This window comes from Gobio gobio (genome assembly GCF_949357685.1).
Source record: "Gobio gobio genome assembly, chromosome: 1".
Classification (NCBI taxonomy): Eukaryota; Metazoa; Chordata; class Actinopteri; order Cypriniformes; family Gobionidae; genus Gobio; species Gobio gobio.
Genome location: NC_137097.1, coordinates 18724147 through 18750805, shown reverse-complemented (window position 1 = coordinate 18750805; position 26659 = coordinate 18724147). Strand labels below are relative to the sequence as shown.

The following is a 26659-nucleotide window of genomic DNA, read 5'->3' as shown; positions in this document are numbered from 1 at the left end:
ATTAACCTGGAAATATGCAGAGGAAATATTGTTGGTACGAACAGAGGCAAGTGGGGCATTGTATAATAAGTTGACCCAAGACATAACTATACTTCACCTTTGAACGCGTACGCGAGAGTCAGTACAGTGCATGTGACATCAGAAGTGTATAAGCGTATTGTACTGTTTTTTTACAGCAATTAGTTTATCCACAAGGTAGCAACTGTGCTCTAGGGGCGTCGATTCATAAGTAGTCAAAATAAAACAGAACACATGCAAGCTACAATGGAGGGCTACTACGGATGACACGGTATGAAAATTTCATATCAGGATTAGAGTGACCCAAATTATCATGATTATCAATATTATCACGGTTTTGTTCAAATGCGATGAAAGTGTTCAAACAGAACAAATACACACACTGAAAACATTTCAACAAGTTTTATATTTGAATTCCACAAACAACAAATAAATCAAGCAGCTCTATGCACTTTTTTAAGCAAGATTATGTTCTGTGGGATTTCCTTAATGAAATCAGAGGACTTTAATATTAATACTACTACAATTATTACTATAACTTCTTGTGATCATTGTCTGGATGATTGTTTTGTACACTGTACAAAATTGATAAGATTTAAAATCAGGTAAGATTAAAAGATGTCATGAACTGGCTTTTTAAATTTTTTTATACTGTTATCTGAGGTCAACTAATGACATTCACATGGTTTTTACATTCAAAAGCATCATAATGAATAAGTAATAGGCTATTTTCTGCTTTGGTTTTGAGGCTCTCTGAAAAACGCTCGGCTTTTATGGGCGTGCCGCACTGAAGACTTGGAAGTAAGATAAGGAAGTTGGATAAGATTTGCATATTTAATGAGCTTCAGCTCCCCTCAGTACATGTGGAAATTGTTTTGCAATTGTCTGGGGAATCGCTCACAGGACTCGCAAAATATCTTTATCAAACAAACGCAATGATTCATCTCTCATCCACCCACGAATGATTGGAATGTTATTTCTGTATTACTTGGCCGGCCCGATCATCAGTGAATATAACTGCAAACGTAAATATAACCGCAAACCGTACACACACACGTGCAAGAAAGGAATGTTATTTCACTATAGCCCGTCGGCAGGCCGGTGATAGCCCGTCTGAAAAACACATAGCCCGAGACGTTGGGCTTTGCGAGCACTGCCGTTACAAGTCCGAGTCTGATCACGAATGAAGCAATAACTCCTTCTCCAGCCTGTGACAGCGTGCTACAGTATGTAATCAATAGATTTCAATGCACCAATGCAAAACTAACACATATAAAAAAAACATGTTTTACTCTCAAAAGTGTGTGTTGCACCGTTCCTGTCGGATCCAATATAGAAGGCAGAGCATTGTGTTTTAATCTCAATATGTCTGCAAATCCAGTCTCGACCTCTATCTTGTTTACAATCGATTCTGAGGTGAAATGAAGCGAACAAACACGCAATGTCTTACGCATGTGAGCTGGAACCGGCATGTTTATTGCACGAGTCGGCGGGTGGGCTTGAGGCGGGGCTTCTGCATCCTATTACGTCAGTGGTCAACATATTCGGAGATCTCTTGTTTTCTGGGTCTGGTTCAATAAAAGCTTTTCTTTGACTAACAAGGAAGTTTTCAGCTCTGAAACTTACAGGATATTCTTATATCACGATAAACTTTTATATATCAAAGGCTCAAAGGAAAGTTGATTTCTCAATTATTATTTAAAACATTAATCTCAATTCAATATGTCCCCGTAGTTATTTATGTGGTAAAGAAAATCTGTGTACTAAGTGTACAATGAATATACATTGTTGTCCCTTAAATGTAGGGCTGGGCGATATGGCTGAAAACTGTAACACGATATAAATGTTTCATATTGGTCGATATCGATAATTATTTATATTTTTTATGACCTGTTTAAAATAAGGACCAGGAGAAAAATATTATACATTTAAACATGTTTATTTTAAACGTAACCTTCCTCTGATTATAATACCCTCAGTTATAAAAGGCAGAAATGTCAACACAACCATGGAAAACACTCAAATAATTAAAATATAAACACAAGTCTAAAATCACAATGAACACTTAACATTTGTCTCTTAACATTAAGGTGCAGTGCCTCCGTTATTTCTTTGTAACTGTTACCATTTAGATGCTTTGTCATAAGGCACCGATGCAGAGTAACGTTACCTCTCTATGTAGATTCAAAAGCTGAATCTGAAATCGCCCCTATACCCTTAAATAGGGCACTATTTGAAGGGACAGCCATTTGTAGTGGTGTCCGAAACCATAGTGGACGTTTTTGAGTGCACTCATTCTATCCCACAATGCACCGCAATAACGAGTGTACAGCCGATGTACACACTTTCTGAATTCACTCACTCGTTCTCATTCACTCCTTCAAGTGAACTGTATCAGTGGACTAAAGTAGGGAATCGTGATTTGAGGGTTTAGGGGGCGATTTTGGATTCAGCCGAAGAATAGCACAACGGCGAGCGCGTCGAGTATAAACATGTCCCCAAATGAATGAGGTGCGCACGCTGTCAGCGGAGGTGGTCAACCAACTGATACAGTTACCTGATTGGATGTTAGCCTGTCACTCCCTACGTTGCTTGGTTACCAGAGAGCGAGTGCCTTTGTTCATGCATCCAAACTTGCTTCGCAACCTCTGGTTTCTTCCGACGAAAAAAAAAAAAGTTATCGAAAGTTTTATCGAACGCATTTTTTATTGATATCGAGTACGTGTCTATCACGATATATATTGTTATCGTTTTATCGCCCAGCCCTACTTAAATGTCACCTTGTCTGAACTTGTTCGTTCACGTTATTATTTCCCAGTAGTTTTGGTATTGAGGTCAAAGTCCACTAGCCTTGCGTTCACAGATTTGAAGTGTTCCCATTACAGCGAGTTTCTTCTGGCATGTTCTGCAGACAGGGTGACTATCCTCGATTATGTTTCGATTATGTGACTTTTGTAAAAGCCAAAATATGACCACACCTCAGATTTGGTCCTTTAAGAAGGCTGGGAAATCTCCCGGCGATGTCACTGCCTTCAGCCATTTCTTCTCATTAAAAAAAACTGCGTAGGACAGACGCTGACTGGACAGGATTTACAGCGAGTTTTCAAAATCGTGATAATCACGCACGGTTTTAATGATAATTAAATTTGAAACGATATTATTAACGTCTGTACATTTTATCGTGGTTTATCATGAAACCGGTAATCGTTCCATCACTAAGGTCTACACAAATGAGAGATTGTGCAAAGTGGTTAGAAAGTCCCTAATATTTACACCTCTAGCACGAAAGAATACAAAGATATTTGCATGGGTTGTAACTCATGGCGAGAGATTGCTCAAACTGCACAGAATGCCTATGTACACATACGGGTTAAAAGAAGTATACTTTGCAATGCTGTGCGTTTGACTGCGCATACGCGTAAAAAAACAACAACTATACTTTCGGCTTAAGGTTTTTCTGTCTGAGACTCATTCCAGACTGATGACAAATAAAACCACTCTCACACAAGTGAATGCTCATGTGGTGTTAAAGGTTTCTTTATATCTGAAACTCTCTCTCCACAGAGATCACAAAATGAACGGCTTCTCTCCAGTGTGAACTCTCATGTGGGAATCAAGATTTCCTTTTTGGTTGAAATCTTTTCCACACTGAGGGCAGATGTAAGGCTTCTCTCCAGTGTGAACTTTCATGTGCCTGTTAAGGCTTTCTTTTCTGTTGAAACTCTTTCCACACTGTTGGCAGGTAAATGGCTTCTCTCCAGTGTGAATTCTTAAGTGGCCTTTAAAGTGTCCTATTTGATTGAACCTCTTTCCACACTGAGGGCACGTGTAGATTTTCTCTCCTGTGTGAACTCTCATGTGGACTTTAAGGTTTCCTTGTTGTTCAAAACCCTTTCCACACCGTCTGCAGGTGTAGGAGCTCTCGCCAGTGTGAATGTTCATGTAATATTCAAGACTTCTTTTTTGGCTTAAACTCTTTCCACAAACTTGGCAAGCGTAAGGCTTCTCTCCAGTGTGAATTCTCATGTGACGATCAAGACTTCCTTTATGGTTGAAATCTTTTCCACACTGTTGGCAGGTGTAAGGCTTCTCTCCAGTGTGAACTTTCATGTGACGATTAAGACTTCCTTTATGGTTGAAATCTTTTCCACACTGTTGGCAGGTGTACGGCTTCTCTCCAGTGTGAACTCTCACGTGTATGCTAAGAATTATTTTATTATTGAAACTCTTTCCACACTGTTGGCAGGTGTAAGGCTTCTCTCCAGTGTGAATTCTTAAGTGGTCTTGAAAGAGTCCTTTATTTTTTAAACTCTTTCCACACTGAGGGCATGTGTAGGGTTTCTCTCCAGTGTGAACTCTCAAGTGCCTGTTAAGGATTCCTTTTCTATTGAAACTTTTTCCACACTGTTGGCAGGTGAACGGCTTCTCTCCAGTGTGAATTCTTAAATGGTCTTGAAAGTGTCCTTTATGTTTGAAACATTTTTCACAATGAAGGCACGTGTAGGGTTTCTCTCCAGGATGAACTCTCATATGGTCTGTAAGATTTCCTTGTTGATTGAAACCATTTCTACCCTGAAAGCGGGTGAAATAACGTATAGTTTCTTTCTTTTCAGTCTTTGAGCAACTAAAATATTTTTCTTCAGTTATGAAATCATGATAATTCTCATATTGATCTTTTTCTTCCATTTCCTTTAGTACTTCACACTCCTCTTTTAACTGCATCAGGTCTAAGGAAAAAAAAGACAAAAATTAACCCAATAGCACAGCACAACACAACAGGAATAAAAACGTAAAGCATTAACCCCTAGAGGTCCGGCATGACCAACTCACTTTTTTCATATTAGTGTGAAAGGGACTCCAAATACTCCATTGATTTTAGTCTTTCAGGCAAGTGTTATAAATCATTATAATCTGTTAAGTTTCTACTTCTAGTTTTGTTCACTCACAATAAAAACTAAATGTTGTGCTATTTGCAAAACAAACATGATGCGCGATCTTCAGACTCTCAGTCAAAGAAGTCCATTCTGATACTCTTCAGAAAATGAACTGTAACTTAGTGAATACTTGTCACACAACATGAGAAAAGTCTAAAGAAATTATGAAATGTCAAGTTTTTAAATAATGTAACTCAAATATTCTCTGTTTATGTATTCTGTTTGAAAAGAAAGAGATGCCAGTCGTTTGTGTGCTGCCTCATCTGCTAATGGACCACACCCATGGAGTGTGCACTCTATTCAAAGGCTAATTCTGAGGAGATTAGGGCTGAAATGATTCCTCGAGTAACTCAAGTTACTCCCTCCGGCGCGAGGAGAATCCATTTAGATCTGCTCTGACGGATAGATCTGTATAGCCTTGGTGGTGAGAGGAAGGACTGTGTAGATCCGCTCTGACGGTCAAACAAAGTAGAGTTAGCCCTGGTGGTTCAGTCCAGGAAGATTTGTCTGTAAGGGTAATGTTTAAATGCAGTTACCTGACAAATATTTTTGAGTACTCCCTCCGGTGCGAGGAAGACCCGTTTAGATCTGCTCTGATGGGTAAAACATTTTGAGATAGCCCTCCAGTTAGGCCAAGGAGATTTGTCTGCAAGGGTACTGTTTAAAAGCACAGTTACCTGACAACTATTTTTAAAAGAAAACCTGACTATATATATTTTATTCACTTACAAATATTTTAATTCTATTTCTGTGTAAAGCACTTTGAATTGCCACTGTGTATGAAATGTGCTATACAAATAAACTTGCCTTACTCGAATGCAAAAAATCATTGAGACAAAATCATTCGCCTCAAAGATTCGTTTAGTCCATTTAACTACACGGTCATGTTGCAGAAAGACAATTATTGTGCAAGGACTTGGAGTATGCAGTTATATCCGCGGGCAGTGTTGGGGAGTAATGGAATACATGTACCGGCTTTACGCATTCAGAATACAAATTATGAGTAACTGTATTCCGTTACAGTTACAATTTAAATATACAGTTTGTATTTAAAATACAGTTACATTGTTGAAATCAATGGATTACATTACGATACTTCTCGGTTTCACGTGTTTATTCGCTCTCTAAATAAATTAAACCAACGCCCTGATACGAAAACACGTGTTTTGCTGGATCAGTAACAATGGAGTCTGAAAAGGAGCAGTGGAAGCAAGAGGTGGACAACAGAGAACAACAGAGCCAGGGCAAGAACGCGTTTCTATCTTGGAAATTCAAACAGCATTTCACATTAAAGTAAGAGAATGGAGAACGAAATATAACTGTCAGTGAAGAGTGGCTCTGTGATCAGTTATATTTAAAAAACCATCACATGTCAAATATCTTCACCAACTAGTAAAACGAAGCGTTCATGAACCTGTTGTCCAACAAAATACGACGTTTAATAACACGTTTTAACTCACTTCATATAGTCAGTCGAGTGTTTGTGAGCTGATATGGCTTCTTATCACAGAATGAGGCACACAATGCATTATTTTATAGTATTCTACAGTGATAAAGTCTATGTCAATCAGCACTTTATTATTATGAAAATACCCGAGAAGGCTTAAAGAACTAAAAAGCGTTTCTATATTTTACTATATCTCTTTACATAAATATTATTTTCTAATTAAAACTATAATTTCGTTAGGCTGGGTTTAAAAACCCAATATCAGCCCTCTAGGTTGCTTGTGAGGGGAAAAACGCAGCTTTCTTCCACTTAAATTTTTATTTTGACTGTATCTCTTTACATAAATATTTTCTACTTAAAAATTATAATTTCGTTATTTTACTAACCCAACTAATGACTCATACGGGCTTTCCAATAGTTTGCACATGAGAGGAAAAACTTAAGTTTTCTTCCACTTAGAGTTGTGCACTTTTAAGCTATTTTTATTTTACTGTATCTCTTTACATAAATATTATTTTCTACTTAAAAACTATTGTTTCGTTATTTTAATCACCCAACTAATTACTGGCTTTCCAATAGGCTACGCACTTTTCACAATCCATTACAGAGCTGATAAATTTCGATTTTGCATATTGTTCTTTAAATGTTGTTTCGTGTAGTTCATACAACCACCTTACAATATTTCAATAACTGAATTTATTTTGTAGCTTATGCTATGCTTTGCATAACAAAAAGTTAATTGTGCTGCTAAATCGCAAATTTCGATCTGAGTGTTGTTCCCGTTTTCTTGTTCTTGATTTGTTGTTCTTCTGTGCTATGTGTGTTATCAGATCACCTTCATTCTTTCATTTGATTTGACATTAGAGCTAAGGCAAATTGTCTTTAAAAGTAATAACCAGAGGACAGTAATATGACGTTCGCTGAAGTCTGGGTTTATCTTAAACTGCCGCTTCAGCACAGGAGAGTTGTGTGACAATGAGCACGATCTCATGAGACACTACAATAGGCTTGTATAGCCTTCTAATAATTCATTAATAAGGACTGTTTTCTTATACAAAATTTAATATTTTAAGTTAAATACACAGTGTAAGATAAGAGGCTAACAATGTCAAGATCAATATATATTGATACAAATATTTGACTAACATCTCTGGCAAAGACTACAATATTTAAAATATGCTTTAGTTATATTCTCACTTTAATTTACAGAGTAAATTAGAATTAGACTAGGATTAGTGTGTGTCGCTTGCGCAAGACTCGCAACGGGGGGCGGCACTCCATCATCGGCACAACCCTAGTGGAAGTAATCCAAGTATTAAGAATACGTTACTCAGATTGAGTAACGTAACGGAATACATTACAAATTTTTCGGCATGTATTCTGTAACGAAATACATTTTTAAAGTATCCTTCCCAACACTGTCCGCGGGTCAGGTGGGCAAAGTAATAAACAGTAACATTCCAAAAAGGTGGATGAGAGATAAATCATTAATGTGTGGATTTTAATAGACGCGGAACTCATTTCACGGTAAAACACAATGAATGCGTGTCATTCTTTAACTTTAGTTTTCAGCTCATCTCAAGATCAGAGACTGCAATGCGAGCGAGAGAGCGGCATCAGCACTGGTGAAATATATATATAATCTAGTCTGGCTATTTTTAAATGAAGACAACTGTGTGTTGAGCTTCAGGACGCGACGCTGAACATTTCAGTTTAATTTGCGGCAGTTCGCATTTCAGCTGAAGAGATACGAGCACTCAAAATGCATGAACAGCATGAATGGAGTTTGCACATAACCATCATTGTGATGTGTGTGAAATGTTTAATGGGACTTTATATACTTGATATCTACGAAATACATGTTCTCAAAGCAAAGCACAACAAATAGCAGAACAAGCTGTATCTGTTGTGAGCGTGTTGTTTGTGTTTGAGCTCCGTCAAATTGATTCATAATCCTTGATTTTCTTCTTAATACTCGCTTACAAACGAATACTTTCTATTATTTACAGCGTGTGAACATATCTCCGATACGATTCTCTATAAAAAACAATCGGATTGCTTTGATATCGCTACTTATATCCGAACTTCCGCTACTAGCCGTAGCCCGCTAGCCTTGCACGCGTGGTAACTTGTTTAACGTTACACCCGGTAAACACTGATAGCTACAATTCGCCATCGTAGCACTTCTGCTACAATGGCGAATAACTCGGATGTGTGTCTAATGTTACCTTTGAGTGCAGGTGAGGACACGTTCGAGCTGCATTCGGTGCAGTTGGAGTTGGAGTCGTTGGAGAGGCAGATTCGCGGCCTTCTAGACAGACAAGCTGTGCTGAGAGAGCGGCGAACGGCGCTTGAAACATCACGCGCCGATGCGCACAAGTCAGTGGATACTAACATTTTGACTCCGACCTCGTCTACTCCGCGTGTTTCTCTGCACAGGACCCAAGCACCCAGGACGCGATCATCATCCCTGGTTTCGTTCACTCCGGCACCGACACAGCGCCATGGACCCTGGGTGTTTCCACAGCGGAAGACGCGAGCCAGGACCAGAGCGAGGACCTCTCCGCCCCTCCCGGTCTTCGAGATCTCCACCCGGAACCGCTTCTCCCCTCTTCGCGAGACGGAACGTGACGCTGTGGTCATCGGTACTTCCATCGTCCGGCATGTCCACGCTACCTCAGGTAAAGGCAAGGTTATCACTCACTGCTTTCCTGGTGCTCGAGTTCTCGATGTCGCTGCGCAGGTTCCCGAGATCCTGAACGGTGACGAGCGCATCGGAGCTGTCGTGCTGCACGCGGGAACGAACGACACCAGGCTGCGGCAGACGGAGGTTCTGAAGAAGGACTACAGGAGCCTGATCGAGACGGTGCGCAGAACATCGCCTGAAGCAACGATCATCGTGTCTGGACCGCTTCCCACGTACCGACTAGGACATGAAAAGTTCAGTAGATTATTTGCTCTAAATGAATGGTTAATGTCATGGTGTAATGAACAGAAGCTGCTCTTTGTAAATAATTGGAATCTGTTTTGGGAGCGACCTAGGCTCTTCCGTCCTGATGGTCTTCACCCCAGCAGAATCGGAGCGGCTCTTCTGTCGGACAACATCTCGAGAGCGCTGCACACCGCCATCATATGACTAGTAAGTCAAAGTCCAAATAACAGTATTTGCTGTCCTAACTTAATTGACATAAGTACCAATGTAGAACATTATATAGAAACTGTGTCTATTCCTCGTTTAGTGAGGTCAAACATTAAATCTACTGTAGGATCTAGGAAAAATCTAATTGTGATTAAACCAGAAAATCTCAATATTAGTGAACAAAACCAATTTTGTACTAACTTAATTGACATAAGTACCAATGTAGAACATTATATAGAAACTGTGTCTATTCCTCGTTTAGTGAGGTCAAACATTAAATCTACTGTAGGATCTAGGAAAAATCTAATTGTGATTAAACCAGAAAATCTCAATATTAGTGAACAAAACCAATTTTGTACTAACTTAATTGACATAAGTACCAATGTAGAACATTATATAGAAACTGTGTCTATTCCTCGTTTAGTGAGGTCAAACATTAAATCTACTGTAGGATCTAGGAAAAATCTAATTGTGATTAAATCAGAAAATCTCAATATTAGTGAACAAAACCAATTTTGTACTAACTTAATTGACATAAGTACCAATGTAGAACATTATATAGAAACTGTGTCTATTCCTCGTTTAGTGAGGTCAAACAGTAAATCTACTGTAGGATCTAGGAAAAATCTAATTGTGATTAAACCAGAAAATCGCAATATTAGTGAACAAAAACAATTTCTAAAACTAGGTCTTCTAAACATTAGATCGCTCACACCTAAGGCGGTTATTGTAAATGAAATGGTCACAGATAATAGTTTTGATGTACTTTGCCTTACTGAAACCTGGCTTAAGCCAAATGATTATTTCGGTCTTAATGAGTCTACTCCACCAGGATACTGTTATAAGCATGAGCCCCGTCTGATTGGTCGTGGCGGCGGTGTTGCAACAATCTATAGAGATATTCTAAATGTTACCCAGAAAACAGGTCACAGGTTTAATTCATTTGAAGTACTAGTGCTAAATGTTACGCTATTAGATGTAAGAAAGAAATCTGTATTATCTCTAGCCTTAGCTACTGTATATAGACCTCCAGGGCCCTATGCTGATTTCCTAAAAGAGTTTGCAGACTTTCTTTCAGATCTATTGGTCAACGTCGATAAAGCATTAATTGTTGGAGATTTTAACATACACGTAGATAACACAAATGACGCGTTAGGGGCTGCGTTTACAGATCTATTAAATTCCTTTGGGGTCAAGCAAAACCTCACTGGTCCCACTCATCGTCTTAATCACACACTAGATTTAATTATATCACATGGAACCAACCCAACCGATATAGATATTATACCACAAAGTGATGATGTCACTGACCATTACATGGTAACTTGCATACTGCGTACTGCTGAAATCTGTCATGTTGCGCCACGTTCTCGACCAGGCAGAATAATCCTTACAACCACTATAGATAGATTCTCAAATAGCTTACCGGATCTGTCTCAGCTGCTAAGTGAACCCAAACAAACAGATGAACTAGAGGAAATGACTAGCAGTATGAGCACCATTTTCTCTAGTACATTAGAAATTGTAGCACCAATTAGATTAAAAAAGGTTAAAGAGAAAACTAAAGCACAATGGTACAACAGTGCTACACATGTTATCAAGAGAGAAACTCGTAACTTAGAGCGTAAATGGAAACAAACTAATTTAGAGGTCTTTAGAATCGCATGGAAAGAAAGTATGTCACGTTATAAAAAGGCCCTAAAAGCAGCCAGAGCTGAGCATCTCCGCAAACTAATAGAAAATAACCAAAATAATCCAAGGTTTTTATTTAACACTGTGGCTAGACTAACAAATAAACAAGCATCGCCTGAACAAAATATTCCGTTACAGTTTAGTAGTAATGATTTTATGAACTTCGCTGACAAAATAGAAAGCATCAGAAACAAAATTGTAAATGTACAATCATTAATGATGTCTTATGATTCAACCGCAATTATCGCCCCTCAAGAACTACTACACCGCTTTACAACCATAGGACAGGAAGAGCTAAATAAACTTATCATTGCATCTAAACCAACAACATGTTTATTAGATCCAATACCCACTAAACTACTGAAAGAGTTGTTACCTGTAGTGGAAGAGCCTCTTCTCAATATTATTAACTCGTCTTTATCTTTAGGTCATGTTCCAAGAATATTCAAGTTGGCAGTCATAAAGCCTCTCATTAAGAAGCCACAATTAGATCATAATAACCTAGAAAATTACAGACCAATATCAAATCTTCCATTCATGTCTAAAATACTAGAAAAAGTTGTGTCCGCTCAATTGTGCTCTTTCTTGCAAGAAAATGATATCTATGAAAAATTCCAATCAGGATTCAGGCCGCATCACAGCACAGAAACCGCACTCGTTAAAATCACAAATGATTTACTTCTAGCTTCTGACCAAGGCTGTATCTCAATACTAGTTCTACTTGATCTTAGTGCTGCGTTCGATACTATAGATCATAAAATACTATTAGATCGACTTCAAAATTACACTGGTGTTCAGGGACAGGCATTAAACTGGTTTAGATCGTATTTATCAGACCGCTACCATTTTGTCTGTCTAAATGGGGAAAAATCAAAGATAACATCAGTAGACTATGGGGTGCCGCAAGGATCCGTGCTAGGCCCTCTGCTATTCTCTATATATATGCTGCCACTTGGTAATATTATAAGAAAACATGGAATTAATTTCCACTGTTATGCTGATGACACTCAATTATATATTTCATCACGACCAGATGAAAACGCTAAATTATCTAAACTGACAGCGTGTGTTGATGATATTAAACACTGGATGACATGTAATTTTCTGCTATTAAATTAAGATAAAACGGAGGTATTACTCATTGGTCCAAAAAACTGCCCACAAAACCTCTCACAATACAACTTTAACTTGGAAGGATGTCCTGTCGCTTTATCCACTACAGTAAGAGACCTGGGTGTTATATTAGACCGCAACTTGTCTTTCGAAAGTCATATTTCATATGTTACAAGAACGGCATTTTTCCACCTTAGAAACATTGCCAAGCTACGTAACATGCTATCTATTTCTGATGCAGAAAAGTTAGTTCATGCATTCATGACCTCGAGATTAGATTACTGTAATGCTTTATTAGCTGGTTGTCCTGCATCATCAATAAACAAGCTACAGTTAGTCCAAAACGCAGCTGCTAGAGTTCTTACTAGGTCAAGAAAATATGATCATATAACACCAATTTTATCATCTCTACACTGGTTACCTATTAAGTTCCGTATCAATTACAAAGTATTGCTACTGACCTATAAAGCCCTAAATGGTTTAGCTCCAGTGTATTTAACTGATCTTTTATCGCCCTACAATCCATCGCGCTCTTTAAGATCACTAAACTCGAGGCTTCTGGTCATTCCTAGGATATCTAAGTCCACTAAAGGAGGGAGGGCATTTTCACATTTAGCTCCTAAACTCTGGAATAGTCTTCCGGATATTGTTCGAGGTTCAGACTCGCTGTCCCAGTTTAAAACTAGATTAAAGACGCATCTCTTTAGCCAAGCATTCACATTATAAATAAGTTTTATACTACAGTTAAATCGCACCAACAGCATTAATATTCTGAACAGCAGCTATGCTAATTATTTCCCATCTGCTTTTCTGTTGTTATCTCGGGACACTAGTCCCGAGGTAACTAGTTCGTCAGCTCCAGTTTGTATCCAGCCTCTCATGGAGACTTCAGAGGCCCCTGTGATGAGACGACTCGACGCCTGTGAAGAGATGACTCAACGCCAGCGTTGTTATGGCCTAAAATAATACATGATTGATTAACTTATCCTAAAATTTTTCTTTAACATTCTCTTTCTAACATCTTTCAATGTACATTTATGAAATGCACTTTCTGTGAAGCTGCTTTGAAACAATGTGTATTGTGAAAAGCGCTATACAAATAAATTTGAATTGAATTTAATTGAATTGTTGTGCGCGTGTGATGCACAGTGCTCATGCTTTCAGAGATGCATGCTTTGATTTGTGTAATTTAAATCTCACACTTTAATCTTATAGTTCCTAACTTAATAAAACAATCTGTGTTACTATGATGAATGATGAGCTCAAAATGTAGATCTGTGTGTGCAATGTACTTTATCTGAATTAAACACAAACACATCTCTCGTGTTTCCTCATGTTCCAGCAGTTACTCCTCCAATTGCTGTATAGGTTGTCAACCCTGGTTTAAGTTATTTAAGAAATGAGAAACACACTTCAGTGTAGCTAATATGTAACAATAGCATCGCAGTTACCACTGAGAATTTGAATAATTGTAATGTGATGTTCAGGTGAAGATCTAAATCAGAGAAAATCATGTGCGGGTGGAGGGTTTGTTTTTAACAGCGGATTCGATGACATTACAGCTGATCTGCCCATCTTTACTTTTGTTCTTGTTCCAAGTTTCCTTCCTGTCCAATATGTTTTGCTTCTTACAAAAGCCCCAAAGCCTTCAGAAGACAGTAAAGCCGTCTCCGGTTACGTATGTAACCTCTGTTCCCTGAGAACAGGGAACAAGAAGCTGCATCAGAAAGACGCAACGGGGAATGCCTCCAGCGTGACAGGTGCCTGAACTACTATCAAATCACGGCAATCCTATTGACCGGCAACAGCCAATGATGTCATCAAGGTGCGACCAGGAAGTAAATAAGGGCGCCTTGCAAACATGACACCGCTTTTCATATGAAGGGATTGTTTAGCAGGCAGGCTCCAAGGCATGGCAATGAGACGCAGCGTCTCGTTCCCTGTTCTCAGGGAACAGAGGTTACATACGTAACCGGAGACGTTCCCTTTCGAAAGGGAACTCGCGCTGTGTCAGAAAGATGCTACGGGGAACGATATACCCACGCCGCCATGTCGAGGGGAGTGCATGCCTACTGGCAGTGACGACTGTCAGGACAAGCAAATCCCAGTGAAATGCCTGAACCACTCCCCCTCTGGTCACACAAGGCTGTCAGTGATGGCATTCCCTATTATACTCCCTATAAGAGTAAGAAACTTCGAACACTAGAGAAGTTCTACCCAGGCCGCTCAAAGGCCTGGATCCAACCAATTCAACAGAAGGGGCTCCTTTAAGGGAATGTGGCTAAGGGGCCCTAGGGCGCCCCAGCCAGCCACTAATGCCACCAGGGAGGCCTGGCCTGGTGTCGCTTCCGTGGGACACTTCGGCTGGGCCACCCCTGTCTGTTTCAGAACAGAGTTTTCTGGACATTTGCCTCCTGGAGAGGCATCCAGCCCAAGGTACTGCAAACTGGCAGTGTCCGGATCTCAGAGACGGGCATCCTGGAGAGCAATACTCAGCATATCGCTTTCAACCCTTGCTAGCGAGGGGAGTTAATCTGCTCGATCCTAGGATCTACTGAGCTCCTATCTTATAGAAACACTCAGGAGGCCAGACTGGCCTACAAGCTGATCTAATCGGGAGGCCTCGCGAGGGGCCTACGACTGCCTGATCAGACCCCGGCAGCTTCAGGCTCACAGACGACCCTCAAAGAGAGGGGAGCTCAAAAAACAGCCCGGTAGGTAAACCAGGGTGTAGGCTACATTCCCTCACTTGGGGACCAAGTAGCAGATGTGACAATAGTCGCGCTAGGGTAAGACCGTCCTCAGATGCTGCCGGCTAAAGGCCAGATTACTGATAGCAGGTCCCGACTAGCTGTCAGCGTTATGCCAGTTAACAGTTCCCAAACTGAGAACCCAACCCCTTAGGGAGGCCTAGTGAGGCTCATTCTCTGATAGCAGTACATGCTAACTGCCCGAGAATCCAAACTCAGAAACTCGCCTAAAGGGAGGCCTGGTGAGGCCTACTACCTGATGGCAGCCGAAGCCAACTGTCAAAGTAGCTGGAAAACAGAACTTGTTTTCTGAGGGAGGCCTACTAATGGATAGTCAAGCTACGCCAGCTAGCCGAGCGTCCTGACTCGGGAACTCACCTTCAGGGAGGCCTAGTGAGGCCTACTACCTGACAGCAAGCCTTTAGGGAGGCATGGAGAGGCCTACTACCCGATAGCAAGCTGATAGCGGGCCAGCAGGGAGGCCTAGTGCAGCCTGCTACCTGCTAGCGACTCATGCTAACTGTTTCTCAAGTGAATGAAGTCCAGGAACATGCCCTCGGGGGAGCCCTGGTGAGGCCTGCTATCTTATGACAAGTCTCCAGAGAGGCCTAGTGAGGCCTACTTTCTGATAGCAGGCTTTCAGGGAGGCCTGGTGAGGCCTACTACCTGCCTATAACTCATTCAAGCTGCCAAGTGGCTGAAGCCCGAGAACATGCCCTCAAGAGAGGCCTGGTGAGGCCTGCTACCTCACGTCAAGTCTTCAGGGAGGCCAAGTGATGCCTACTGTCTGATAGTGGGCCTTCAGGGAGGCCTGGTGAGGCCTACTACCTGCTAATAGATCATGCTAACTGCCAAGTGACTGATGTCCAGGAATGTGCTCTCAGGGGAGGCCTGGCGAGGCCTGCTACCCAATGGCAAACCTTGAGGGAGGCCTGGTGAGACCTACTACCTGATAGTCCCACATGCCCGCTGCCAGAGGCATCCTAGTCCTGGGGCTCACCCCTAGGGAGGCCTGGTTTTATTGAGGCCTGCTTCCTGCAAGCAATTTATGCCTGCTGTTAAGGTGGCTGGGGTCCGGGTACTCGCATCCAGGGGAGGCCTGGTGAGGCCTACTACCCGATAGTGAGCCTATTGGGAGGCCTGAAGGGGCCTACTACCTGCTAGCAATCCATGCTGACTGCCACGGCGACCGGGAGCCCACCTTCAGGGAGGCCTGGTGGGGCCTACTACCTTATACAGTGGCATGAAAAAGTATGTGTTCCCTGGATGATCCACGGCTGTTTTTTTGTTTTGTGATGGTTGTTCACGAGTCACTTGTTTGTCCTGAGCAGTTAAACTGTAGCCTGGATGCCAGCCGAACTTAGCCCCACCCAACAACATTTTAACTCGGGCAGTTCGGTTTGGACTTGATCCATAGAGAAGTAATTATGCACGAACAGAAACTGTTCGGACCAATGAAATTGTCAGGGCGGGCTTTATACGATGATGGACAGATGATAAACAGTAACGTAAACATCCACGTCATCAAAGGCGCTTGGGTTGAATCTGTTCTAATCCTAAACGAGAACTTGTTAAAAATATGTTTATTAATAAAAATACTTTATTAATAAATTACGTTATTTTGGCATGGCTGCCTGCTAAAATTCGCATTCCTGGGTCTGTATATCACATAATTGGGGTCGCTTCAACCCACGGACTTGGCAACACTGAGTGCAGTTGAGTTCTGTTGACATCTGACAACTAACGTTATGCGTTGCTCCGTTGCTCTGATTGGTTGTAGGTCTATCCAATTGAGGTCTTTCCTGGTTCGGTTGAAACACGCCCCATAATCACAGCCCAACGGAGAAGTATCAGACTCAAATTCTGACTAGAATTGAGTATGACGACGTCAGGCTAGCTAAACTGCCCAATGTTCTTCAGAAAAATCCTCCAGGTCCTGCACATTCTTCAGTTTTCCAGCCTCTTTTTCATATTTGAACCCTCTCCAGCAATGACTGTATGATTTTAAGATCCATCTTTTCACACTGAGGACAATTGAGGGACTCAAACACAACTACTAAAAAAGGTTCAAATATTCACTGATGCTCGAGAAGGAAACACAATGCATTAAAAGCCAGGGGGTGAAAACCTATTGAATTTGGAAATCAAGGTAAATTGTACTTAATTTGTCTTCCGGGAAACATGAAATTATCGTCTGTTGCTTCTAAAGGGCAGTACTAAATGAAAAAATATATATTTAAACAAAATAAGAAAAATTTTGACATCTTCATCCTGTTCAAAAGTTTTCACCCCCTGGCTCTTATTATATGAAAAAGAGGCTGGAAAACTGAAGAATGTGCAGGACCTGGAGGATTTTTTCTGAAGAACATTGGGCTGTTTAACTGCTCAGGACAAACAAGGGACTCGTGAACAACCATCACAAAACAAAAAAACAGCTGTGAATCATCCAGGGAACGGCCCACAGCACTGAGAATCAATGGTTCATAAACTTTTTATCAGGGTTATTTTAATAAATTCAGCTATTTTTTTGTCTTGTGGACTATATGTAAACATTTTTTTTATGTAAAATATCTTATTCAGGGCAGTACTAAATAAAAAATAATATGCATTTTGTATGATCCCTCTTATTTAGTTAAAATTATTCCCATTTTCACAGATTCTGCAAGCAGTTCACATACTTTTTCATGCCACTGTAGCAGGCCTGCAGGGACGGCTTCCTGGTGGCAGGCCTGAAAAACTAGCTGCTATAACCCTGGACTGACAGTAGCTTCTCTGCTGGCTGACAGAAAAAACATCCAATTACTAAGTAGGGCTATTAGTTGGGAATTCTGCTACTTGAAGCCGACATCGTTGGGGAGTAAACACATATCGCAATACACATGGGGCCGATTTTGCAACAGACCTACCAAGGCTGATCTAGGTTGCAGCTATGAGGAGTGGGATACTCAAATCTACCCTGCCTTATCAGAGGAGTACTGCCACCTGGCCAGGACATATACCCCTTTTCCACCAAGGCAGTGCTAGAGCTAATTCAAACCCAGAGCTAGTCCCAGTTCATAGTTGGTTCGACTGAGGAGCCTTCTAAGAACCGGTTTGCTTTTCCACGGGCTGAGAGCCACAACAGAGCCAAGTCTTACGTCACTGTATACGTCTCATCTTTCTCAGCAACGCTAGCGAGGCAGCGGCAATGTTGCCAAGTATGTGGTTTTGCCGCGGGCTGTTTTTTCATGTCCGCGGGATGAAGCGACCCCAATTATGTGATATTTAGCCCCGGGAATGCGAATTTTAGTGCCAAAAAACACATATTTTACCCCCAAATGTGATTTTTACTGGGGAATCCCCCCTGGAACGCTATTGGGCTTGTTTTGAGTAGCAATTGGGCGGGTTTGTTGTGAAAACCTGGCAACCCTGGGCAGCGGGAAACACAAACACACCAGGCTTGTTCGAGATGCATCGTCACTGCGCAGACCGATCCACGTATGATATAAAAAAAAACGCATGAGTGAATCAAAAGCATAAGGAGTCATGTGCTCTCGCTGGACTCGTTATCATACGGCGATCGGTCTCTGCACAGCACCGCTGCGAACAAGCCATCCATCAACAATGCAAACGTTGCGTTACTATTCATTCACATGGCTTTACGATCCTACATCGGCATCAAAACAAAACGCAAACACAGCGAATCCAACGCATTCATGTAGTTCGCCGTAATTTGTATAGACGGAGATTACAAACGAGCAGCAGCTGTTTGCTCCATTAGCTGCTATTTAAAAAATGGAGGATCTAAAGTTTGTGTTCGTCTTGTTGACCCCGCCCCCAGCGCCTGACGTAATCGGTTCTTACTTCTAGCCCTGTTCTAGCCCAGCAATGTTTTGGTGCTACTTAAGAACCACTTTTCCTGGCTCGGAGCTGGGGCTTTGGGTGTGGAAACACAAAGAACCGATTTGAAACTAGGCTCTGGCTCCGATCTAGCTCTGGCTCTGCTTTGGTGGAAAAGGGGTAATATATACAGGGCCAGAGCCTGCCAAAAGCTTGCGGCTTTTCAAAGAAACTAGCTCTGGGGGGCGGGGTTGAGCTACGCATACAATCTTTTCATATTTGAACGAAAGATGGCCTAAATCCTGCCCCACGACAACTGGCTAAGTCGCTATCAATTCTGCACAGCACCAACCTGCATTACTAGTGAAGACCCCAGAATGCAGAAGGGGGCGGGCCTTGGCCTGACGACTCTACATGAGAGGAGGCTGACATTAAGGCTACTAAAAAACTACATTCACTCAGTGAAGTTGCCCGGGGTGCCAGCGCTTTTAACGGATGCCTCCGTAATCCCTAGAAAGCCTAGGCCAATATAGATCTATACCCGAGGGCAACTTTTAACCAGCACAAAGGCACTCGGGCAGATGTGCCAGTCATATACTAGAGCTGGCTCTAGATCTAACTTTAGTTCTAGGGTTAGTCTGAACCTGCATTCTCGAAAAGCTTATACTGAGGGAGGATACAAACCGCCTTACCCCGAGGTGGCTACCAGTCACCAGCTTAAACTAGGAGAAAATATACGCCTAGCAATACACTACATACCGGCAGGAATGGGCAGTGCTTACCCAGAGCTATTCTCACATTTTTAAGGTCTTGGGCAGTCTATAAACTGTTCTTCACCCACAGTGAGCATATAGGCTCTTGGAATTAATCTAGATTAGATTAGCACCAAAACACTATTTATTGTTTGAATTTCGTATTAAAACTTTAAAAAATGTAAAAGCTTAGACTTTGTTTAATAACAAGAGCAGGTTTGGCAATTTGAGAGCGAGAGACGCGCGTGAGTGACAGAGACAGAGGGAGAGCAGGGAAAGAAAGTGCAGCTTAACGAATACGCTGCACGTTTTAAACAGGGTAAAAAAAATAAGGACATGCAATATGTGGCGGCCGGTGTTGATTCTGTGGCGCACCGCCACGAATTAGTCTGTGTGGGAAACACACAGGGAAAAACATTTTCATGACAGATTTATTTAAATATACATTAAATAATCAAGACATCACTAACAGGTTATGTAGAATATAATGAATATATAGGCTAATACAGTGCATATATTTAGCGATGGAGTTGATTTCTGTAGTGAACTAACAGCTCTGGACACTGAATGACTTCTGAGGTAAATGTAATGCTACCTGCATGACATTGTTCTCAAGCTGTTTTATTGTGATGTCTTTCTGCGGTTGAAACACTGGTTGAGCGATTACATGACATATGATATGTTTCAGTTAGTTGTAATGTATCCTCAACATACCTTCATTCATGTTTATTCTTTAGGAAGAGAGAATAACACATCGCTCTGCACTGGCACTTTCCCTACCACTTTCAAGCAGGCTCGGGTAACTCCACTGCTTAAGAAACCCACTTTAAACGCATCACTCATAGATAACTACAGACCTGTCTCTCTCCTGCCATTCATAGCAAAAACTCTTGAACGAGTTGTTTTCAACCAGGTTTCATCCTTCCTCTCACAGAATAACCAGCTGGACTCGAACCAATCCGGTTTCAAAAGGGGCCACTCCACAGAGACTGCATTACTGTCGGTCACCGACGCCCTGCGGATAGCTAAAGCTGAGTCCAAATCATCAGTCCTCGTCCTCCTTGATCTATCTGCTGCCTTTGACACGGTAAATCATCAAATTCTTCTGTCCACCCTCTCATCACTGGGCATCACAGGGACTCCGCTCCATTGGTTTGAATCTTATCTCACAGGTAGGTCCTTCAAGGTTGCCTGGAGAGGAGAGGAATCCCAAGCGCATCAACTGACCATGGGGGTTCCTCAGGGCTCAGTGCTTGGACCTCTCCTTTTCTCCATTTACACTACTTCATTAGGTCCCATCATACAGGCACATGGCTTCTCATATCACTGCTATGCTGATGACACTCAGCTCTACCTTTCATTCCAACCAGACGACCCCACAGTAGCTGCACGAATCTCCAGCTGTCTGGCTGACATCTCTGCATGGATGAGTAAAAACCCCCTACAGCTCAACCTGGCAAAGACTGAGTTCCTCATCTTTCCCGCCAGTCCCACTATGCAACATGACTTCACCATCCAGCTAGGTGCATCCCTGATCTCCCCTTCAAAATCAGTCAGAAATCTTGGAGTTACATTTGATGACCAGTTGTCCTTCAGAGATCACATTGCTAAGACAGCTCGCTCTTGCAGGTTTGCACTCTACAACATCAGGAAGATCAGACCGTTCCTAACAGAACACGCAACACAGCTTCTTGTCCAGGCCCTGGTTATTTCTAGACTTGACTACTGCAATGCGCTTCTGGCTGGACTCCCCTCTTGTGCGATCCAAACACTTCGAATGATCCAGAATGCAGCGGCACGTCTGGTCTTCAACGAGCCCAAAAGGACCCACGTCACACCACTCTTCATCTCTCTGCACTGGCTACCACTCGCTGCTCGCATCAAGTTTAAGTCGCTGACGCTTTTCTACAGAGCCACCACGCACTCAGCTCCTGCATACTTTGACTCGATTCTACGTCGTCACACCCCCACCAGAAGCCTTCGTTCAGCTAAGGAGCGAAGGCTTGTGGTACCATCACAGAGAGGCAAAAAATCCCTCTCCAGAACATTTTCATTCAACGTTCCCAGCTGGTGGAATGATCTGCCCACCGCCATCCGAAATGCGGATTCATTGACAACATTCAAAAGTCAACTAAAAACTCATCTCTTCCGTGAGCACTTAACCTCCTAAAAAAAAACAAAAAAAAACTTTCCTTTCCTCTTTTCCTCCTCTTTCCCGCCCTACTCTGGCCTGTGCTACACTGAGAAATGTACACGGACCAAGTATTTCAGGCACTTGTTGCGCTCACTCGACTCTTCACGACCAATCGCTTATTGTACCCCCAAGTTGTAAGTCGCTTTGGATAAAAGCGTCTGCTAAATGCATAAATGTAAATGTAAATGTAAGAGATGATTTGCTTATTTCCTATTTACAGTACTTGTTTGTTGGAGACAATCCAGAATTACTGTTGGTGAAATTATAATCAGATCCTCTCAAAACCTCTTCGGATCTGCACGATTCACACAAGTCACCCAAACTGACGTGAAAAAAGCGGGAGGCGCCGAAAAGCACACTGTGTGCATCCCTGACAAAGGCACTCAGGCAGATGTGCCAGTCATATACTAGAGCTGGCTCTAGATCTAACTGTAGGTCTAGGGTTAGTCTGAATTTTTTTTTTTTTTTCTTGCTGGCTCTCTACTAGCAACACTAGCTCACCATGGAGCCCGAGCAACTGGTCTGTAATGATCGTTCTAGTCACCTAACAGAGGAACTACAGGCCCTACAGAAATATCCAAACTAGTGGTGGGCATAGATAATTTTTTTTATCTAGATTAATCTCACTGTTATCTTGGAATTAATCTAGATTAAAATGGCTCATTTGAATTCTGCAGAAGGCATTCAGAATATGTGTGCTCTTAAGTGATCGTTTGTCTTTTTGTAGTTTGAATAATAAATAACTTCTGTCCCTTTAAGACCTGATGCACGCATGGATCCCACTGTTCCTGTGAGCTGGTTACAACTGTGTTTATGTTAAAACTCACCAAGATGGGCATTGAGAAATTTTTTGAGTGTATTTGACCATTAATAAACTGGAAAAAGGAGCTCATTTTTGCACCTGTATGTCAGAGGCGGCTTTATTAAGTTATGTGTGTGTGTGCTTCAGATGCGAGCACGAAATCTGCGGGAATTACTAGAATTAACGTTATGTGCAACCCTGCGCGAAATTCAGACCGGTCACACCAATACTAACACGCTAAAGAAAAATCCAGCAGAACACCCGTTCTTAATGTCCAGAGGATTAAACGGACTGAATGAGAGGAGGCGGGTGCGTGTCAACTCGCTGTCGGTCGGAGAGGAGAGCGCAGCTGATATCGATACTGTAGAAAATGAGTATTGTATCATTGCAGATATTTCAGTATCGATACATAGAGAAATATGGATATTTTTGACAACACTAGTAGGCATACACACAGGTTCGTTCTCTCGCCCCTTCAGTGCAATTCAGCTAGGTATACATCCGCGCTAAAGTATAAAGGTGAAAGTCATCATAGCTTGCGTAGTATAGACCCAGCTCCCAACCCAACTTTAAGAATAGATTAACGGCAATATTTTTTTTATCGCCTGATAAGAGTTTCACGTTAACGCAGCACATTAACGCCGATAACGGCCCACCACTAATCCAAACGATCCATAGCGATCCCCGAAGCCCTCTACAGGGAGCATAAGTCTAAAAATATATTAATATTTTTCCCTCTTATAGAGGACATACCCGCTCGCCTGCGGCGCGCCATAATATCCACCCACAAACTTAAAGCGTTAGTTCAGCCAAAAATGAAAATTCTGTCATTAATTAGTCACCCTCATGTCGTTTGACACCCGTCAGACCTCCATTCATATTCGGAACACAAATTAAGATGTTTTAGTTGAAAGCTGATGGCTGAGAAAGGCTTCAGATAGGCCTCCATTGGCATTCAGTACATTTACACTCCCAAGATCCATAAAAGGCACTTAAAACGTCGTTACAAAGTCCATCTCACCACAGTGACTCTACAATAATTTTACTATGCGACGGCAATAGTTTTTGTGCGCAAAAAAAAATCAAAATAACACCTTTATCCAACTTGTTATGGTCTTCCGTGTGTGCCTCCACGACGCATGTGCGAGAATATGACGCAGATCCGGCGTTCGGACACATGACCCAGAAGCGATTTATTTACAATCAGAGGAAGACGCGCGTGTCTAAGCTGTTGAATTCTACATTGATCGTGCTTTAGGTCTCAGCGTAGTTCTCAAAATGGGGCTTAAGTGTGCATTTCATGGATTCCCGAACGCCGGCGCTTCGTCATATTCTCGTGCATGCGTCGTGGAGGCACACACGGAAGACAAGAACAAGTTGGATTTATAGGTTGTAGGTTTAGTTTTAGGTTGTTCTTTGTTTACCTTTTTAAATTAATTTGAAATAGATTTGTATATATTTTTTGTTTATGATTTTTTTTTTTAAATATATTTGTATTTTGAATATAATATGACAATTGGACGCACTAAATTGGTTTTCACAGATATTAATGTATGCCGTTTCAGCAATAAAACTTTTTTCTAAAAAGAAAACAAATTAGTTCATTTTAAGAGACGAAAATCCTCTTATTTTGAGGATGAAAAAAATCCCTTATGGCCAACAAGTGTAAAGCTAATCAATCACATTTCTTGCTTTACTTTCTGCAGAATAAAGATTTAGTTAGATACTGTTATATAATTAAAGTATACATGAATGGTTTACATGTCACATTGTAAAAAGCTACTTCTATATTATTTTTCCTAACATGAAGGTAGCATTAGTATTTATCTGGTCATGTGATCTTAACATGTCTGACCTGCTTCATGTCATATGATAGCACTTTAATCGGGACACTCATATGACATTCTTCCAAAACATCCTTCTTTTCTGTAGAGATGGAGATTTGAATACAGATCAAATGAGTTCAGCTTTGAGAATGAAACAAACCTGTTTGTTCCTCAGTTTCTTCAATCTTCACGTCTTCACTCTCCTCTTTAATAAACTCCATCTTTATAATAGTGTGCCACGTGGATCTCAGTCACTTCACCACAAGTTTTTCTGTATTTGTCCTGTTTAAAATGACAATAATTAAAGGGGTTAGTTTACCCAAAATTGAAAATCCTGTCATTAATCCCTCACCCTCATGCTGTTCCAAACCTGAGAAACCTTCGTTCATCTTCAGAACACAAATAAAGATATTTTTTGATGACATCCGAGAGCTCTCTGACCCCTCCATAGAGAGCTATTTAATTAACACATTCAAGGGCCAGAAAGTTAGTAAACACATGGTTAAAATAGTCCATGTGACTCCAGTGGTTCAACCTTAAAGGTGCAGTGTGTAATGCTTGTGAGGATCTATTGACAGAATATAATATACATAACGTCTAACTCTCGTTCCCTGAAGGATGTCGGACGTCACCTCTCAGCTTTGAGTCTATACAGAACAAGCCAAACAGGCCTACATTTGATATTTAAGGAATTACAGATTGTATTTAAATGATTTACACTTTCAAGGAAACATCAGCAGTTTGTTAAAGTTGTCATGGCACGTTAGTGTTGTTCTCGCTCATTTACACTGTTTGAGCAGCACGAGTTGTGAATTGAATCACTGAATCGTTTTGCAAAGTATTTGAATCAACTGACTTGGGGGTCCGACTCAATCAGCTCTAGTTCAGTAGTCAGGGCACTGATCAGGGACTCAGCCCATTGACTTATGTCCTTATAAGTGCCCTGACTACTGAACTAGGGAGCTGATTGTCGAAAAGTTCAGTTTCTCCATCATTACTTGCCAGAACTCGTGTTTATGATGAACTGATTCATGATAGAGAGAGATAAATACACAGCTCTTCTGTTACTGGTGTGGATAAAATATACTTTATTAAAGTTAGTTAAAGCTTTACAATGTTATATTCAATGGTGAATAAACTATTTTCACGTTGCTTGTAAAAACTGTAAATCATTGAACGGGTTATATCGATTTAAACAGATTAAATGCTTAAAACACACCTTTCTTCAGCCGAATAACATCAGATGCAGGAGCGAGCGCAGCCTTATGACGTCACATCACCGCACCAAAATAAAAGTCCCGTTCACACTCAGCTGTCTACAATCACTGATGTGCAGAGAAATGTGTCTAATTTATTTTTATTTTTACAGATAATGCTTATATTAAACTTAAAACAGTGACAGATGTGATGAAACAAACATGTTAAAAAGAGTGTATGAGTTAATAAAGCAAGGTTGATACATGTGTCCGAATTGAAACACATACAGTGTGGTTTGACAATATTAAAAATGTGAATCGCCAACAAATAAAGTTAATTTGAGTCTACAAATGTGTAAAACAAATAAAAATAAAATTATATATATATATATATATATATATATATATATATATATATATATATTACAATAAAATGTTTGTATATGTAAATTAAATTTATTAACCCTTGTGCAACCTTATGGACATTTTTGTCCATTTCAGTTTTGTTTTTTGTTAAAAGTGTGCCTTTGTTAATGCCAACTACATGAATTTTGGCTCAGGTGTTTATTTTTATTGGAATTTTAATATTTTATCCTCATTTCCTTCAAAAAATCAATTTTACCCTCCATACAAAAAATACTCACACTCAGCACCTTGTGGACAAAAATGTCCACATTGAAACCCATTAAAACTGGAATTTTTTAACCCTGGGCCATTTGACTATAAAATGATACAATATTTGCAAATAGGCATTCATTCTATTGGCAAGGCTTCAAATTTTACATTTTTACAATTTTTTACTAGATTGTGCCATATTTTCAAATTTGGCATATAAAAGAAATACTTGCTTTATTTGTATTTTCTACTTATGCATATTATAGTCTATTATAGAGTCAATTGGAAAAATAATGCAGCTATAATTGTGTGGGTATATTGGTAAGGATGTCAGAGGGTAGTTTGCATGTGTTTACTGAAAA

At 40.8% G+C, this 26659-nt stretch overlaps 1 protein-coding gene across 1 annotated transcript; it reads right to left on the bottom strand.

Annotated features, from left to right (window-relative positions):
• Positions 1–1942: 1942 nt before the first annotated feature.
• LOC307127371 (uncharacterized protein) lies at positions 1943–25750 on the bottom strand. The gene is made up of 3 exons (XM_079818546.1): positions 25706–25750; positions 24647–24768; positions 1943–4745 (listed from the first exon to the last, which is right to left on the bottom strand). Exons 2-3 carry the CDS (start codon positions 24705–24707, stop codon positions 3586–3588), a joined length of 1221 nt encoding a protein of 406 aa, XP_079674672.1. The 5' UTR covers positions 24708–24768; positions 25706–25750; the 3' UTR covers positions 1943–3585.
• Between the last annotated feature and the right edge of the window lie 909 nt (positions 25751–26659).